The following is an 18609-nucleotide window of genomic DNA, read 5'->3' on the forward strand; positions in this document are numbered from 1 at the left end:
CTGAGAGGGTGGGGGAAGGGAATCCAAGCCATTGACCTTAATGGGCGGATCCAGTTAGCTGGGGAGTCACCGGCTGTATCTTTTCGACCTTTCTGGGAGGGGTCCAAATGGGCATGGGGTGTGGTCACCACCGAACCTGCTCACAGATTGGTCTTTTGGTGGGTGGGCGGAGGTTCTCGAGGCGCCCCGCCCCTCCCTCCCCGAACCGGAAGTGTCTCTTGGTCTTTCCAGCTGGTTGTCATTTCACTCGGCTCGGTCCTGAGGAGGAGTCGGCGGCGGCTGCGGGGAGACCGGGCACCGGGAGGCGGTGGCGGTGGAGACAGCAGAGGAGGAGGAGGAGGAAGAAGAGAAACCGACGTGGAAGAAGAAGGCCGCGGCAAAGACGGCACTGACTCCGGGGCCAAGGGAGACGGCGGCTGCGGCGGCGGCCCAGGAACCGTGAGGAGAAAAACTGTAAATAATTATTTAAATTTTTCGGGGGGCAGAATAGAAAGAAAGGGGGCATTTCTCCATTAGAATAATCGCAGTGTTGGTTTTTTTGTTTTTGTTTTTGTTTTTTTGTTTGTTTGTTTTTTTCTTCCTGCGGAGAATCGAACTGAGAAACCGAACAAACCGCCCCCGGGTCCCATGAGGGAAAAAAAACCCCGGAGCCGCAGAGAGGGGACGAGGCAGAAACCGCAGAAGCAGTGGCAGGACCTTCCTTCCAGATCTCCCCAATTTCCCCCGCACACCCCGGCCGGCGGCTGCTGAGGCCCCCCGTATTGTTTTGCCCCCCTCCCCTCCACAGTGAATCGCTTTAATCCTTTTTTAATCTCTATCCCCCCTAGAGAGAAACGGGTGTTTTCAGCCCATTTCATGGGGGAGAGGAGGTGGGGGGGAGACCAGAAGCAGGAAAAACAGGAGCAGCAACAGCAAGAACTGCACCAGGAGCAGGAAGAACAGCAGCAACAAAAACAGCCCCAGGAGCAAAAACTGCACCAGGAGCAGCAGAAAGAGCAAAAACAGTACCAGGAACAGCAGAAACCTTCCTGCAACCCTCCCATTCCTATTCAATGCTGATTTCCTCGACTGAAATTTTATTTCCCGGAACCAGGAATTCACCCCATTTCTTTCTTTCTCTCCACATAACATAATATCTTTATACGTAAATATATAATATATAATGTTCTTAAATTATTCCTGATTTAAAAAAAAAAAAATTGAGCTGCCAAGAAAAGACGTCTTCTCCCCTAACCCTTAAAAGATTTCATATGTGGGTGAGTCAAAACTGCTGAGGAAGAACATATGATTGTTAAATTATAGATATATTTTTTACTCTGCGCAATGCTTATTCTTCTACATCCATAAATGCTTAAGAAGCTCTGTTTTTGTCATTCATGTGCATTTTCCTTTGGAAAAAGAAACCACCTATTTTACTAACCAAAGACTTGATTTTTTCCCCCTTCCTACCCTCTCCCTTAGAAATAAACACAGTTTGACCCATGTCCATATCTTAAGAGAGATTTTTTAGGTTTTCAGATACCAGAATTCCAAATCAGAAATATTTAGGGTGGGGATAAGCTGGGATCACTGAGCTATAATAAGACATTTCTAAAACACTCAATTTGGGTTGGAGGAAAGGAGGCAGACTTAAGCATAGGTTGTCATTTTTGTTGTAAGAATTCAGATCATAAAAATAATAAATGGGGGATTACGGGTTTGGAGTGCTGGTGCAAAACAATACTGGGAATAAATCAGCTTTTCCAGTCAGATTTCATCCACATCTGCAGCCTCCTCACCATCATCAAAATGCAACCCCCAGCCCTGCTGCTTTTATAAATAATAACACAGCTGCCAATGGCAGTAATGCTGGGTCAGCTTGGCTCTTTCCTGCTCCAGCTGCCCATAACATTCAGGATGAGATTCTGGGGTCAGAAAAATCTAAAACTCAGCAACAGCAACAGGAACAACAAGATTCTCTAGAAAAGCAGCAGCTTTCCCCCAGTCAAGGTCAGGAAGCAGGGATACTCCCTGAACCCGAGAAAGCTAAATCTGAAGAAAATCAAGGAGATAGCTCTTCAGAAAATGGCAATGGGAAGGAAAAAATAAGAATAGAATCACCAGTGTTGACAGGATTTGACTACCAAGAGGCTACAGGGTTAGGTACTTCAACTCAGCCCTTAACATCCAGTGCATCCTCTCTTACTGGTTTCAGTAACTGGTCAGCAGCTATTGCTCCTTCTTCCTCTACAATAATCAATGAAGATGCAAGTTTTTTTCACCAGGGAGGTGTCCCTGCTGCTTCAGCTAATAATGGTGCTCTGCTGTTTCAAAATTTTCCGCATCACGTCAGCCCTGGCTTTGGTGGCAGCTTTTCCCCTCAGATAGGACCCCTTTCTCAGCACCACCCTCATCATCCTCATTTTCAACATCATCACAATCAGCATCAGCAGCAGAGGAGGTCTCCTGCCAGTCCTCATCCACCTCCATTTACACACAGAAATGCTGCTTTTAATCAGCTGCCTCATTTGGCTAATAATCTCAATAAGCCACCCTCTCCATGGAGCAGCTACCAAAGTCCTTCACCTACACCATCTTCTTCATGGAGCCCCGGTGGTGGTGGATATGGTGGCTGGGGAGGCTCCCAAGGCCGAGATCACCGCAGAGGACTCAATGGAGGAATAACACCTCTCAACTCCATTTCGCCTCTGAAGAAAAATTTTGCAAGCAATCACATTCAGCTACAGAAATATGCTCGGCCCAGCTCAGCTTTTGCTCCCAAATCTTGGATGGAAGATAGTTTGAACAGAGCTGACAACATTTTTCCTTTTCCGGTGAGATTCTACCCCATTAATAAATTAGAATTGGGAAAAAATTATATATATATATATATATATATATATATATATATATATATATATGTATATCTTTTGAATAAGAGGTCTTTATGTTCTCATCAGATCTTTTAATTTTAGTTTGGTAATTCATTTATATGGCATACATTTTTATAATAGAGATAATTTTTTAAAACAAAAATTCAGCTAATTCATTGATATTTTATAATTGTAATCGGCCTTTTCTGATTATATTCCTGAAGATAATTTTTTGAAATTGGCATGAATATCAGGTAGCTTTACATACATTATAATTGTGAATTATAATGCCTTCCTAAATTGAATTAAGAATGATAGATTTTTTCCCTATGTATTAGGTAATCAGTAGAATGTTAAATCTATATATGTATTTATATAAAATATGTTTCATTTTAAAACTAACATTCTCTGAACATGCAGTAAATAATCCAAACCAATTGCATGGTTTACTGTAGTGTTAAATAAGACTAAAAGTGATTTGCATCAATTTTCTTACTATTTAAAGTTTTAAATATAACATCTATGAAACAATTTATTTGAACAACCCTGAATTAAAAAAAAAAAAAAAGAGAAAAACAAAAAAAAATCTGTGTTGCAAAATCCATTCTCTACCTTGAGCTAGCAAGGACTCAGAATAGAAAATAATCTAAATGTTTTCTTTAGCCATGTTTAGTTCTGTGTACTTTGAAACAGTTGAAAGCAGAATAACTATTTTGTGATGACTTTAACTCATTTAGGTATGTTTTGATAGCAATATTAGGTTGTAGAAAAAGAAGCCATTACTAAAAATAGACCTGGTCTAACTAATATCGCTTGTTGGCTTTCTCTGTGCCAATATATTCTTACACTGTCAGAAGTGCAGGTTGTTTGACATTTTGAACTAATGAGCAATAGAGAGAATTTATGGAAGTTTAAAGTTGTTTAATCAAAGAAGTATTGGCATAGATGATACAGATGAGAAAGTCAATTCAACAGCAGATATATAAACAATTGTGTGTGTGTGTGTGTGTGTGTGTGTGTGTGTGTGTGTGTGTGTGTGTGTGGTTTTTCAGGATCTTTCAGCAAGGATAAAAACAGATTGCAAAATAATTGCAGTTTCTAGATCCAGTGTCAGCATAAGTTGGATGACCTATTTTAATAAGTAATTTAGGGGTAAGAGATCATTAGATAAAAGGAGTCCTTTCTTTTTTTTACTGTCAGTAATCATCTACTCAATGTATCCTAAGATGAAAAATCTTTAATAAGGACTAGTGTTGATGGAGTATCTGGTCTTAAATGATTACTTTAAAATTTATTTCATTTTGTTTCATGAGAGGCCTAATCATCTTAGCTTTCCTTGTCAGGAGACTTCTGCTTGTAGATTTTAGGAAGAGTTTTTGATACTTCAATTATACAAAAATCCTAGAATTCTAACGGATTAGTACCAATATTTTAGACACTGCAAAAGGGTGTGAAAGTTGTTGAAATGAAAAATCTTTTTGTGCCTGGCTGTTGAATCTTTTAAAGGAAAAAGTAATATAAAGGTAATGCAATGTAAAATGTAATACAAAGGTTTATGAAATATTATTTTATTGAAATTTTAAAAAATATAAGATGACACTTTACATTTTAACTTCACTAAGGTTTTGGTCATTTAATTAGGTCATTAATTTGATTCCTTATAAATGTTTTCATATCATAAAGTGTACTTGTTTGACCTTGTGGTTTGTTTTTATACCCAGGTGATTTGGCTTTGATTAAAAAAAAAAAAAAAGTTTGGAGAGAAAAACAGTTTGAGAAAAGAAGTAAAGCAAATAATATGTTCAAAAGATTTTTGCTTGTTTATGTAGCTAATGAAATGTTTGAAATTTGTAGTCTCAACCCAAATGTCTTTGTAGATGGATTAAAAAAAATGACTGTAAGAGAGATCTAGAATTCTACATCTGTTGAATTTTAGGGCTAAAAAGAGCTAATATAAACTGATTCTTCTGTTAGAATCAGCTACTTGTTATTCTGGAAGGAGAAAAATGGAGGCTGTTGCGTACCACTTAGCTATTGCAGTTTCAGAAAGAACATTCAAATTTCAAATGTCTTTTATAGGATGAGAGATTTAAAAAACAAACAAAAAACTTTTGACTAAATTCTTAATGGTTTTGAAAATCATAAATAATTGGAGCTAACTACAAATTCATAATTCAATGAATGCAATTTGTGGGGGAGAGATTTAAATTTTTATGTTTGAATTGGTTGTGTGTTGTGCTTATCAAAATTTGGGAATGAAGGCCTTTGGAGATTAATACCCTGAGTAGCCCACCAGTTTCCTACTTGCAGAGGTTAGAGTTGGGTTTTTGTTTGTTTTATGTTACTTATGATTACTTTGGTGAATAGAAAGGAGATAATTGTATGAGATGTGGAAATAAAAATGGCAGTTTTTAGAACTTATTGAATAGATGTATTGAAGGAGAATGGGTAGTTAAGGACAACACCAAATTATGAGTCAAGAGATGGGAAGAATGGTGACATTCTCTGGAAGGAGGAAATTTGGAAGAAGGGTGGGGCTTGTATATATGTTGAGATGAGTTGAGACATCTAGTCTGAAATGTTCAATGTTTGGGAAGAAGACTAGGCTTGAAGTCAGGAACTGAGTTCAAATAAGGCCTCAGAATCTAGTGTGACCCTGGGCAAGTCATTTAACCTCTGTCTTAATCTGTTGGAGAAGGAAATGGCAAACCACTCCAGAATCATTGTCAACAAACCTCATGAACAGTATTGCTTTGCTATGGTTCACAGAGTCAGGAAGAGTAGGAAATCACTGGATGACTAAACAACAATCCAGGACTGAAGCATAGGGGAGAGACCAAATACTCAAATACATAAAATTATAGAGATGATGATAAAACTCATGGAAGTTGGTGAAATAATCAAGAGAGCTGAGAGAGAATGGGTCTGAGTTTTAGATAGTGTCATAGAGGGTTTGATATAAAAGTAGAGGCAACTACATAGAGGGCTTTTAATAGGAATTTGGCTTAGAAAGGGAAGAGAAAGATCTAGGATGATAACTTGAGGGAGAAAAAGGCCAAGGAAAGGGTTTTGTTTGTTTTTAGGAATGGGGAAACTTGAGCATGTGTGAAGGGAGTGATTAGAAGGAAAGACCAAGGTACTACTTAAGACTAGAGGCAACAGGATTGAGGTATATTCACAGTGGCTGGATTTGGCAAAGATAAGGAATATCTTATCAGAAACTAGAGGAAAGGAGAGACTGGAATGTTGTCTAAGAATTTTGAGAAGAGAAGTGAACTGTATGTTCAGATCAAATGGTCCTAATTTTCTTAGACTGGCATGGGAGACTTGAAAAGAAGTTTGGAATAGTTTCTGTAGGGTATGGGATGGGGAATCAATTAGGGAGGAATCAGAGAATTTACCTTGCTGCAGGAAAGTCTCAATTGAAATGAGAGAATACAAATTTGTAATGATTTTTAGTCCAGTTATGTTTTACATCATGCATAGGAATAGAGTAAGTAAATGGTGGGAGTAATCCAGCACTGGTGCTTGGCATGGATTTGTGGTAATAGCAAAGGAAGTAAAGTACAGGACAACGTAGAGCCCAATTGCTTAGTTATGTCAGAATTGGGAAGGGTGGAAAGTGAAATCAGTGTACTTTATAGGGATTGAGAGATTAGAGACTCAATAGAGATGTTGCATGAGAGGAGTTGGGATGACAGATGGTTAGTGTTAGATTGAGTAGTGTCAATTAGTGATCAAAGAAACAGAATGTTTATGGGTAATGGTGGAAGCTATGGTATGATCATCCCTGTGTATGGTGAAGTGGAGTGGAAAGTTAGGTATTAGGATCTGAGGAAACTGAAGAATTTAAAGCTTTGAAAATTTGAAGGAGCATCAACAAAATGTTGAAAGGCTATAATATTGGAAGAGAAGACAATGATGTTCCAGGTATTAAATTTGAAAAAAGAGAGAGGGTAATCGCTGTGTTTGGTTGTCAGCTACCCTGTTCTACATACGGTGAAACATTTTTAACAGAGTGAACTTTAAAGAAAGGATGCTTGAGAGATGGTGGAAAGGAGGAATTATGGAAACAGCTGTACAAGGCGCTGGCGTTTGAGTTGAAAAGAAGAATGAGTGAAGGTGTAGTCAGTAATGAAGGATGCCCAAGGATGCAGTATTGCTTGGTCTCAATGAAAGTAAATAGAAGTTTTATGATAGATTTAGGCAGTTAGATTTCAAGTTTGGTTAGTATTGCTGTATTTTAAACATTTTAAAATGTGAATATTGAAATCTTTATGAAAAGAAAGCTTGTAGAAATAGAATGCTGGGCCTGAAGTCAGGAAGATCTGAGTTCAAATGTGGTCTCAGCTACTTATTAATTGGATAATTCTGGGTTAGTCATTTATCCTCTCTTAGCCTCAGTTTCTTAAAACACTAGCACAAATGCTTAATCAACAACTAGGTGGCACAGTGACTAGAATATCAGATCTGGAGTCAGGATGACTCATCTTCCTGAGTTCAAATGTGACTTCAGGCATTTGCCATCTGTGTCACCAAGTCATTTTACCCAGTTTCCTCATCTATTAAATGAATTATAGAAGGAAATAGCAAGCTAGTCTAGTATCTTGGCAAGAAAATCTTAAATATAGTCACAAAGAGTTGCACATGACTAAAATGACTGAACAACACAAACCTTCATTGGGGAACAGGATTCTAAAGAGCAAGGTGGAAAGGTTGGGCAGAATTGGAGTGGGACATGTGTACATGGTACAAATAGAGGATAAAAAGGGATGGTTGACAATACTTTATTTTTACATAGCCTATAATTAAGTAATACAAGGACAGGGAAAATAACAGGTGATGGGAATTTGCTAGTCATAGGAGTAATATTTGGTGACAGATGAATTATAATACTTGTAATCATCACAGAATAATTATTGCTGTAAAGCAGTCTTGGTTAAGGTCTGCTTTTTTTGCTGCTTGGTTGTTGGGCAGTTAATGTTGCAGAGACAGAAGAACATACTGGGTCAAATGGAGCCTTAGTGGGTTCCTGCTTTCACAGGCCTAGTTGAAATGCTGCAACCATCAATTCAGTCCTTCTAATTACTACTTAGATCTTGTTTTGGAGATGCTGACTTTGACAGGAAGCCTATTTCATAGTATATCATAAGAAATGGGCAGATACATATGTAATTCAGGTTAGTCTTAGGAGATTTCTCATATACTACAGAAAGAACTTCAAACAATAATAAAATATTTAAAAGTAATACAGCTTTATGACATAGATGCATTATTGTGGTGGCATTACAAAGAATATCATAGTATTTAATCCTGAAGGGAAATCTGTGGAACTTTTATTAATAACCTTTCAGTACTTATTTTGGACTTGGAATTAATCAGGTAGAATTTGATACCTACACAGCACAGGGGCTAGATTACTGAACTTGAAAGTAGAGTACAGGACTGAGAAAATCATGAGTTCAAATTCAGCCTGAAATGTTTGTTAGCTGTGTGTCACTGGGCAAGCAAATTAATTTCTCTGCATCAATTTCTTCATCTATAAAATGGAGGATAATAGTACCTATTCCCAGAGAACCAAATGAGATATTTGTAAAGTATTTTGAAAAGCTTATAGTACTATATTATTTTGTTCTAACATTGCTGGATATTTATTTTTCTATTGGTAGTGAAAATACAAATTTAATTTAATTTCGATAATATCTTTATATGCATGTTTATAACCAGGGTTAGAGAAAAGTAGTATATTTGCATATATGTTAGCTGATACTAATGGGGTAAGGGGCAGTACTAGTCTAAAAGAATGCTCTCCAAAATATAGCTACTTGACATTGGGAATGAATATTTCATGGAATTCTTATTATCCTAGACATATTTTCCAAAATAAGCATCTTTTATTCTGATTGAGGCCATTCTAATAGAGTTCATTTTAACATGGATGCAATTTTAACAAATATTTTTACGTCACCTATTATATGCAAGGACTGGAAATAAAAAGTCAAAAAAGAAAATACTCTCCCTTCAAGGAGTTTACTTTTTAATCATTTAAATTGCATCCCTAAAATATAACTACCTAAGGAAAAATCCTTATTTTAAGTACACTCTAGCTGATGTTGGGGAAAGCCTAACAGTAATGTGCTGGTTGTTTGGGAAGCCAGTTGGCCTAGGATTAAAAATTTGCTATAGAAAAAAATGACTAATGTAATTGTTGGAAGTAGAAAGATGACAGGATATATTTAGTTCTTATCTTTCACAGACTAATTAGTAATATAAACTAAAAATAATTTTTTGTGCTGTTTTCCAGAATTTTGATGTAGAGAGTATTCTTGTTTTATAGGTGTTGACTGGAACAGATATCAAAGATCCATTGTAACTATTATTCTTTGAAATAGGCACTTCAGTGACATTTCTATGGCTGACAGTTGATTGATACCTATGGTATCACACATTTATATGTTTCTGAGAAATTTTTCGTTATTTCAGTTTGTAATGTACTTATGAACAAATTTTTCTAATACTTTGGTTAAAGTTACTATATTTTAAACATTTTAAAATGTGAATATTGAAATCTTTGTGAAAAGAAAGCTTGTAGAAAAAAAATTACTATTCATTTAGAAAAAAAATTAATGTTACAACAAATCAGTTAGATGCTGTAGTAATAGTTTGAGCAAAATGTGGAAAAAACTGGTAAAAGGGTACTTCTCAGCAAATAAGATGTTTTTCTTTGCATTAGCTATACTAGTGAACTTGAAATGAAGGTAAAAACATGTTATTTTTTCCCTGATAAATTGTATGCTGGGGATCAGAAGGGACATTAAAAAAAAATTGTTCTCCTTAGTAAAGCCACAGAGAATGAACATGACATCTGCTGCAACATCTTTCAAGAAAAAAAAAAAAACAATTTATTAAATTCTTGTTAATGTAGCTATTAACTAGTTTTAGCTAAGATGATGTTACTTTATTAATTAATCTTTCAGGAAAATGCCTTGTTTTTGTTCATAAGATTTTTTAAAGTAATTTGTTATTAATGTATGACTTTACTGAATTTAGATATCCAAAATTTACTTGGTCAAATTTTTTACTTGCTTCACCATAATAAAAAGACTATAGAATCACACAGTAAAGTTCTATAGTTTGCCTGTAGGTAAAATCTTGAACCTTTTGTAGATAGTGATACATACTATAATATCATTGGAAAGAATTTTACTTCTCAATTTTAGAAGCTATTTTTGACCTTCAAATACTATGTATGTAGAGGGCTTCTATTGACACGTGATATTTAAAAATATTTTATCATTTGTAAACTAAAAGAATATTAAATTGTCTTTATATATAAATTAATGTCTTAATAGAACTAAAACCAAAATTTAATATTTTTAATGTTAAAAAATGGTAAGAATGATGGTATAAGATAGTGGTAAGAAAAATAGAGGTGAATTGTATTTTTTAATAGCTTTTTTCCAATAATTAGCAGGAAAAGGTAATTTATTTACAATAGTACCCTATATTAGAATAATAAAATCTAAAATGAACTTAATTAACATATTTTAGAATTTTCCCATGCATGTTAGTCAAAACTTTTTTTTGAGAATATGAGTTTTTAGCTTTGCTGTTAATCAAAGTATCATATTCAGGCATGTAACCAGTTTATCTTTGTTCAAGTTGTGTCCAGCTGTTTGTCACTCCATTTGGAGTTTTCTTGGCAAACAAAGATAATGGAGTCCTTTGCTTTTCCTTCTCCAGTTCATTTTACAGATGAGGAAACTGAGACAAATTGGATTAAGTGATTTTCTTGGGTTCATACAGTTACTAAGTTAGTTTTGAACACTCGAAAGATGAGTCTTTTTGACTCCATGCCCCATCCTCTGTCCATTTTGCCACCTAACTGCCCAAACAGTTTTGTCATCCTTTGTCAGTTTTTAAGTTCTTAGCTGACAAGTTAGTCATCTTATATGAAATTGTTTTGTGGTGCTTACTATTATTATATAGGATTTTATTTTAAGGTATATAAGTGATATAGCTATAAAATAAAGAATTATGTACTTTCATGTAAACTTTATGTAATTTCAATTTAGAGCACAATATTGTCTTTAGAAATTTAACATTATTGGCTTTAGAACTAAATAAGACTTTGTTGTTGTTTAGATGTTTCTGACTCTTCATGACCCCATTTGAAGTTTTCTTGGCAAAGATACTGGAGTAGTTTGCCATTTCCTTCTCCAGCTCATTTTATAAATGAGGAGACTAAGGCAAAACAGGATTATGTGGCAAATACATGTCTGAAACTGAATTTGAACTTGGATCCTAACTCTAGACCAAAACTCCCCTTGTACTCAAAAAAAAAATTTTTTTTCTACAAGCTTTCTTTTCACAAAGATTTCAATATTCACATTTTAAAATGTTTAAAATATAGTAACTTTAACCAAAGTATTAGAAAAAATGCCACTTAGCATCTTAAACACCATCTAGTCCAGCTTTCATAAAAAAGGAAATTTAGGAACTTAATCAGAAAAACTTACTCTGAACTAAAATTTGCTGTTTTTCAAATTTGTTTTCTAAGAAAGTTATATTATTTCCCTGAACAATTTTAACAAATCTTTTTTTTTTTTTTGGGGGGGGGTGTAGTGCAATAATGGGAGAGAGAGAGATGGTATAATCTGATCTATGATTGGATTGATAAAAGGAATTCTATTTATGTTGTCATTATTCTATTTATTCATGTAGACAATTGAGTTGTCAAGGCACTAAGAGGCTTTTTTTTTTTTTTGTTTTGTTTTTTGTTTTTTGTTTTGTTTTGTTTTTTAAATACTTGACCAATGTTATAAGTCCAGTGTGGAACAGTGCATTAACTTGAATTCAGGTCTTTTTTGATTCAGAGACAAGCTGTGGTATTTAATTCATAGCTACTAAATTTGTCCTAAATAATTCTTTCCTTCTCTCCATCTTTCACTCCCCATTATTCCTTGCCAAAAAAATCACAAAAGAAGACACATGTTGGTTCATTTTCTTTTAATTGTGAGTTGGTTAAACATCAACTCCAATTATAGAGAATTCACCATAAAATCTGAATACATTTTAAGGTGTCAATAACTTGGATCATAGAAACATTCTGTTAACTCTTAGAAGTAAATGTTTAAAACAACTGCCTCATACAATATATTTTGAGATTTGGTATTGAAAAGTTTATAGTAAATAAAAAGATAAATGATATTCTGGCTAGCAGAATTGAGGAAAAAAAATTAAAGTTGTCTTTAATAAGTAGCATTTATTTGTTTGGAAGTTTAAATCATACTATTGCTTTAGAAAAACTCAGTGCTACACAAAGCAGAGATCCTCACTGTTGCCTTGTCTTTACTTGAATCCGTTTTTAGCTTTGTGTAAAGCCTTGGACATGTTTTTACATTTCTAATATAGCTTCCAAAAGCCCTCAGTCACCTTAATAAAACTATGGGATATTTTAATAGTGCTACTTTAATGCAAGAAAATTACAGGTACAAATAGAAAAACTTGTATGTGCTTTACATGGTAAATATAGGGATAGAATCAGTATGTCCTATGTTTGGGGTGGGTCATTCACAAAAGGAAATTAAATGGAGTTTAATAATTCTAACCTTTTATATAAACTGTGCTGAGCAGTGGAGATATAAATAAGAAAAGTAAGACAATCATTGTTTCCAAGGAGCACATTTTCTAATAGGAGGAGACAAGACATGGAAGGTTTCAATCGCAAGTGAAATGGTCCCATAGTCCTTGTATATATGTCTAACTTAAGTATTTTTATATATGTTCATCATTTTTCAGTTTCATTTTTCTCAAACCATAATAGACTATAATTGATATTTATTGAAGCTAAATTTGTTCCTCAGTGAATTTTAAAATATTCTATCAACTATTGACTTAATTTAATCTTTAATATCCTCATATGTCTTCATTTTAAGCACACTTTTTTTTCTTAGTAGTGAATTTGGCTACTAAGAAAGTAAGGAAACAAATAGAAATATGAAGTCACTAAAAGATTAATAAAATGTCTCTTCTGATTGGCACAGAAAAATAGTTATGACATACAACCTACTATATGAAGGATGTACTGACAGGAAATTACCATTTGTGAGCATTTATGTATTGTTTTATTGTCATATATTGAAGTCATCATGGACTACCAATGATTTAATAGGTTTGTAAATTCCCACCAGTGATGATATATCTTTGCCTATACTGGGCAGCTGTTGTCTATATTGCATTAATTTAACACAAGAAGTGTCTTTCCAGTAGACTGGAGACTTTCTAGCTTCCTTTTGACCTTGCCAAGGGTACAGAGGAGTACTTTGTTGATCTGTCATCTCTCTTAGCACATGATCAACCCATCTTCTCTTTCCATTTTATAACTCCCAGATGTCACTTTTTAATTCCTGTTTTTTGGTGTTACTCATTGATTATGTGTTTTAGCCTATTATATACTACAGAAACCTCTGCATTACCCTTCTTGTGATACTAATTTTTAATTTTTCATAGATTTACACCTTTACGAATAGAGGTAATTTTTAATAGTAAAAAGAGAATGGACATTGGCTTTCATGGAAAGTTTGCAATTAGTAAAAAAAAAGAGCTTTTCATTTTCCTGAAAGTTAGTTAGTCCATTACCTTCTTTTTCAATTTTGGGTCTAATACATTTATCCATATACTCTGTGTCTTAGAATGAATACTGATGAGCAAGTTCTAGAAGTTGTTCACATCTGGCAGTAGAAAGATATCCTTTTGGTTTTCTTGTGTAGATAGGCATATTTAATGGTGGTAGTAAAGTGAGATAGTCCTGATGCCTCTTAACAGAGCAGGAAAATTAATATGCCAATTGTTGATTTTTTTCCCCTTGTACTCAAGTTCTAAAGGTTCAGGAAAATTGATACTGAAAATGGGATACTTCTCTATTGCATTTGCTCATTGTATTTATTCAGCTATAAAATGACTGAAAAACTGCTTTTTCTTTTGTTTGTTACTTTCCTCAGCATTATTCAGAATTGTAGCCAGGATTAGGAAAAAAATTAGAGGTTCTGAGATAAAGTGATACATTCTGAAGATTGTCACAACAGGGGAAAAAAAAAAAAAAAACACTTTGTTGCTCACTGCTTAGACATTTTGACTTTGTGCATTTGCAGAAACCATCTCTCAGCCTGAAATACTCATCTCAGATTTCTCAGAATTTTTGTCTTCCTTCAAAGATTTCCCTAAGTACAGTCACTCCCCTACACCCAATTATTAATATTCTCTCCTCAAATTTTTGTATTTATTTTAATTATGCACTTGAAAGACAAGGATAGCTTTACTTTTGTCTCTCGCTTATGTTAGATATTTAATAAATGTTGAATTGAATTATGAAACTGCCCTTGAATGCTAATTTTCTCTACCTAGATAAGCACTAAGAAGTGCTCAAACTCCTGTGCATTTTTGAGGATCACAATGAGTGATCAGCTACTTAGTGAAATTAGATATAAGGCAACATAACATGCCTTAGTGCCTAAACAATTAGACTTAGTGATCAGGAAACCTAATTTCTAGTCTAAGCTTTGTCCCCAGCTAACTGACTGCACAAATACATTTCATCTCTCTGGTCTACAGAATCTTATCTGTAAAACAGACAAGATTATTTCTAATGTTGGCTTTATAATTCCATGATTCTAAAAATAAAATACATTTAAGTACAAAGGTTATAGGACTCTCAACTATCAATGTATAAGAACTATGTAGTGAAAAAAAATGAAAGAATAAAAATGCAAAAGCTGTTCAGTAAAGTTCAAAATAACTATGATTTTTTGCCTAAAGTTGGCCATTAGTTTTTTTAAGGCAATCATATATTAGATTTAGCAGTACTAATATTCTGATTTACATCTATAATCAAACCTGTGACCAAAGACAGATCAAGGGATTAAAAATACAATAGCTTTTTCTTTGTATCTGAAGATGTTTAGTTGCATTTTACTTTGACTCTTATAAATAGAATACTGAATAATTTATCAGTTGCTATAAGGGAATATTTAGTAATGATATAAGAAACAAACCAGTTAGGTTACAAAGAGACATTATTAAATATTCAGTTAATGTATGTAGAAGTGACATAGGCAGTGAAATAAAATTTCTTTAGATAAGATTGGAAAATGAAAGTTGCCTTTTTAAAACTCATAATGATTAGGGTTAAATTCCATGTATCTAGCTAAACACTAGATTGGTGATTCCCAAATATGTCTGAGACAAATGTAAGCTAATTTTAAAAATTTAGGCAGCCCACATAACTGTTATATTGAAGAGATGTAGCATAGTATTTAAAGGAAGGAAGAAAATGAAATGTTCCTTTTCCCTTCTTTAACTTCTTCCTGTCTTCTCCTATGTGTCTTTTATTTTCTCCTGTGTTGTCCTGCTTAACATGACTTTTTATATTGTGTTTCTTCCTCTATAGGGAATTTGTGGTATGAACTTTGGCTGCCGTGGGACACATATTTAGCTTGAGGTTATTAACAAAAGTGGGGAAAAGTGGATTAAAACTAGTATATATTTTTTTCATTTTTTAAAATAAACAATTGAGATCCTGCTTTATACAAAAATTGTTCCTTTCCTCTCTCCTTATCAACATCATTTAAAAATAATCCTTCAAATAACTAAAGTATGACTGAATGAAAACAGTATGACAATATTTTTGGACAATGCACTAGTAGATTTACTGATATGTACCATAATTTTTTCTTCTACTTAATGTTAAGTAGTGAACCTAGTTGTGTCTACTTCAATGTGTTTTGGTGCTTTATATGTCATAAATATAATGATCAGGCTATTCTTAAAAGTATAAAGACTAGAATTCTTATTTTTGTGTGTGTATAGCTGATTTTAAAATTTTTATTTATTTTTTATTAAAACTTTTTATTTTTCAAAACACACGCGTGGACACTTCTTAAACATTAGCCATCGCAAAACCTTGTGTTCCAATTTTCCCTCCTTTCCTCCATGCCCTCCCCTAGATGGCAAGTAAGGCTTAGAATTTTTAAGGAACTGATAATGTGATTACCTAATTAGGAGATTAGAACTACAGAAAACATCAGAAATTTTCTTCTCCAAACTCCCCATTTTGCAGATGATAAAATTGAAGTTTGGAGAAAGAGCCAAATGAATTTAAAATTATAAAATTATAAAGGTGCAGAATCAATGTATTCTGATTTGACCGGAAATTAGAATTTGCATCTTTTGAATCCCATTTCAATACTTTTCTATTTATAGTTCTGCAATCCCATCTTTAAGTGAATAATTTAATTTCATTTGACATCGTTACAAGTGAGAGTTATACGATTTTATAGTTAGCTTATTTTTAGACAATAAGTCCTAATTATTGAGTAAATTGTCATAGCTTTATTATTTACAAACAAGGCTGTCTCAAGGTTATTTTCTATAATTTACATTGTACACATCTAGTGTTTGTGCTTTTTTTCCTTTTCTTTTTATCTCCACCCTGACACAAAGCAAGTATGTAATTCATGCTTGTTGATAATGATGTTGGTTAAAGGAATGACTTGTGGAAATCGAACTACTATATATCTTCTAAAAGGTCTCTTTATAAGCATGGATTCAAAATAAAAATCACATCATTTGTGATGTTCTTGTTCTCCAGGCTTATCTATTGGCTCCTTTTAGCTAACCCTAAAATTACCAAAATGCTAGAACTTGGATCATAAGAAAAAAAGTCTGTGAGAGATTACATTGAAAAGATGCATTATTGAGTAACCAGATAAACTTTTTAATTATTATAAATTGCTTTGTTTCCTGAAATTGCTCTACTGTTTATGTTATTTTAAAGCACTGTATTCTTTCAAAATGCTATAATATGTAAAAGCTGTTTATTATGTATGCTAAGTAAATAAGTTTGGTGAGGGAGAGGAAAAATTCTTACACTACTAAATATTCAAAGAAAAAGTGAGTTACAATATAAAGTAATTGCAAGGCATTTTAATACTGTGAAAAAACGTTAAAATTTGAAAGCTAGTGAACATAGCTTTAGATTTTTCAAGGTTTTAATTTTGTCATTCCTCTTAGAAAATTAGCCACCTAAATTCTTTTTTCCAACTATTTACTCTTTCTTTACAATCTTCAATACCTACTACATTGTAGAAATAGCTCTCATAAAAATCACTAGTTTAATCACTAAATTTCAATGTCTTTTGTCATGTCTCACTTTTTAACCTTTTTTAACCTTTCTCCGAGATTTGACTTTGTCATTGTTGACCTTATGAAATTCTCTCCTTTAGCATCTCTACTCATTGTTTGTATTCTTTGGGTTTTTCCTCATGTACCACACTTTTCTGCAAATCTCAACTACTTCTATTCATACCTTTCATTTTTGCCTCTATGCATATGACTTTCGAATCTGTATCTCTAACTTCTTAGGTAGACCTGAGTTTTCAGTTGTCTCCCTGATGACTACACTTGGATATCCCACAGGTATCTAAACATCATCTTACCTCCCAACCTGCTCCTCCCCACCACAGCAAACAAAAACAAAAACTCATTCTTCCTTATGACTTTAGTATGCCTATTAATGGCATCATTATCCTTCTAATCACTCATGCTCATATATCATCTTTAACTTTTTCCTTTTCCTTGACCTTGTATATAACTAGTTAACAGTTATTACTATCCCTGAATTTTTTTCCCACATCTGAGCTTTTCTATTTCTCGTACTAATTCAGTCTCTTTATTGTTCTGATCATTAAAGTAGTTTACCATCTGGTGTACTCACTTCAAGTCTTACTTCCCCTCCTCCTTCAATCCTGTCTGACTTTTCTTTATATTCTTCGTAGGACCTTACATAGATTAGGTGTTCAATAAATTTTGTTTAATTAATTTAGATTTTTATCTGTTTTATTGGAAAATACTGATATACTTGGGAAATTTGCTAATGAATTTTTTGGAATTGGCTTCTCATCTTACTGTCAGAGTAGCTCATAAAACAAAATGGAAATATTGGTATAATTTAATAAATGCTAGTTTCCACAAGATATCTCAAGTTATAATTGTCCAAATTTCTTTATTAATTTTATTTTTTATTTATTTGTAGCACATTGCTTTATGAATCATGTTGGGAGAGAAAAATCAGAGCAAAAGGGAAAAACCACAGGAGAAGAAAAAAAAACGAAAAAAGTGAACATAGCATATGTTGATTTACATTCACATTCCTTAGTTCTTTTTCTGGATTCAGATGGCATTTTCTGTCCAAAGTCTATGGGGATTGCTTTAGATCATTTAACCACTGAGAAGAATCAAGTCTTTCATGGTGGATCATTGCACATTCTTGCTATTACTATGTACAGTGTGTTCCTGGTTCTGCTTGTTTTGCTCAGCATCAGTTCATGTAAATCTTTCCAGGCCTTTCTAAAATCAGCTTGTTCATCATTTTTTATAGAACAATATTCCATTACCTTCATATGCAACAACTTGTTCAGCCATTTCCCAATTGATGGAAAATTCCCCATTTTCCAATTCTTTGCTACCATTTGTCCAAATTTCTTTTGTCATTCTGAGAAAGGAGTTGTCCAAGTTCTACATTTCACATTTATTTGTTTTAGTAGTTTTGGCCAAAGGGATAGTAATATATAGAAAAGGGGGGAGGGGGAGAAATATGTATACAAGAATTGGGTAGGAGATATACAAAAAAGAAAAGTTCAAGCAATTAAAAAATACTTGAATTTTAATTATGCTTCCAATTTTAGACTTGTCTGGCCTA

The 18609-nt window shown here is 33.7% G+C and overlaps 1 protein-coding gene across 6 annotated transcripts in view; it reads left to right on the plus strand.

Moving 5' to 3' along the window:
- The first annotated feature begins 233 nt into the window (after nt 1-233).
- Nucleotides 234-18609, plus strand: part of CPEB4 (cytoplasmic polyadenylation element binding protein 4) — a 75803-nt gene continuing 57427 nt past the window's right edge. For 5 of the 6 annotated variants that reach the window (XM_051978921.1, XM_051978923.1, XM_051978924.1 and 2 more), the window contains exons 1-2: nt 235-453; nt 589-2813. In XM_051978921.1, the coding sequence (XP_051834881.1) occupies nt 1683-2813 (1131 nt within the window). In that variant the 5' untranslated portion in view covers nt 235-453; nt 589-1682. Of the gene's footprint in view, nt 454-527; nt 2814-18609 lie in introns of all 6 variants that reach the window. The other variant, XM_051978922.1, reaches the window with a different exon arrangement.

This window comes from Antechinus flavipes, chromosome 2 (genome assembly GCF_016432865.1).
Source record: "Antechinus flavipes isolate AdamAnt ecotype Samford, QLD, Australia chromosome 2, AdamAnt_v2, whole genome shotgun sequence".
Classification (NCBI taxonomy): Eukaryota; Metazoa; Chordata; class Mammalia; order Dasyuromorphia; family Dasyuridae; genus Antechinus; species Antechinus flavipes.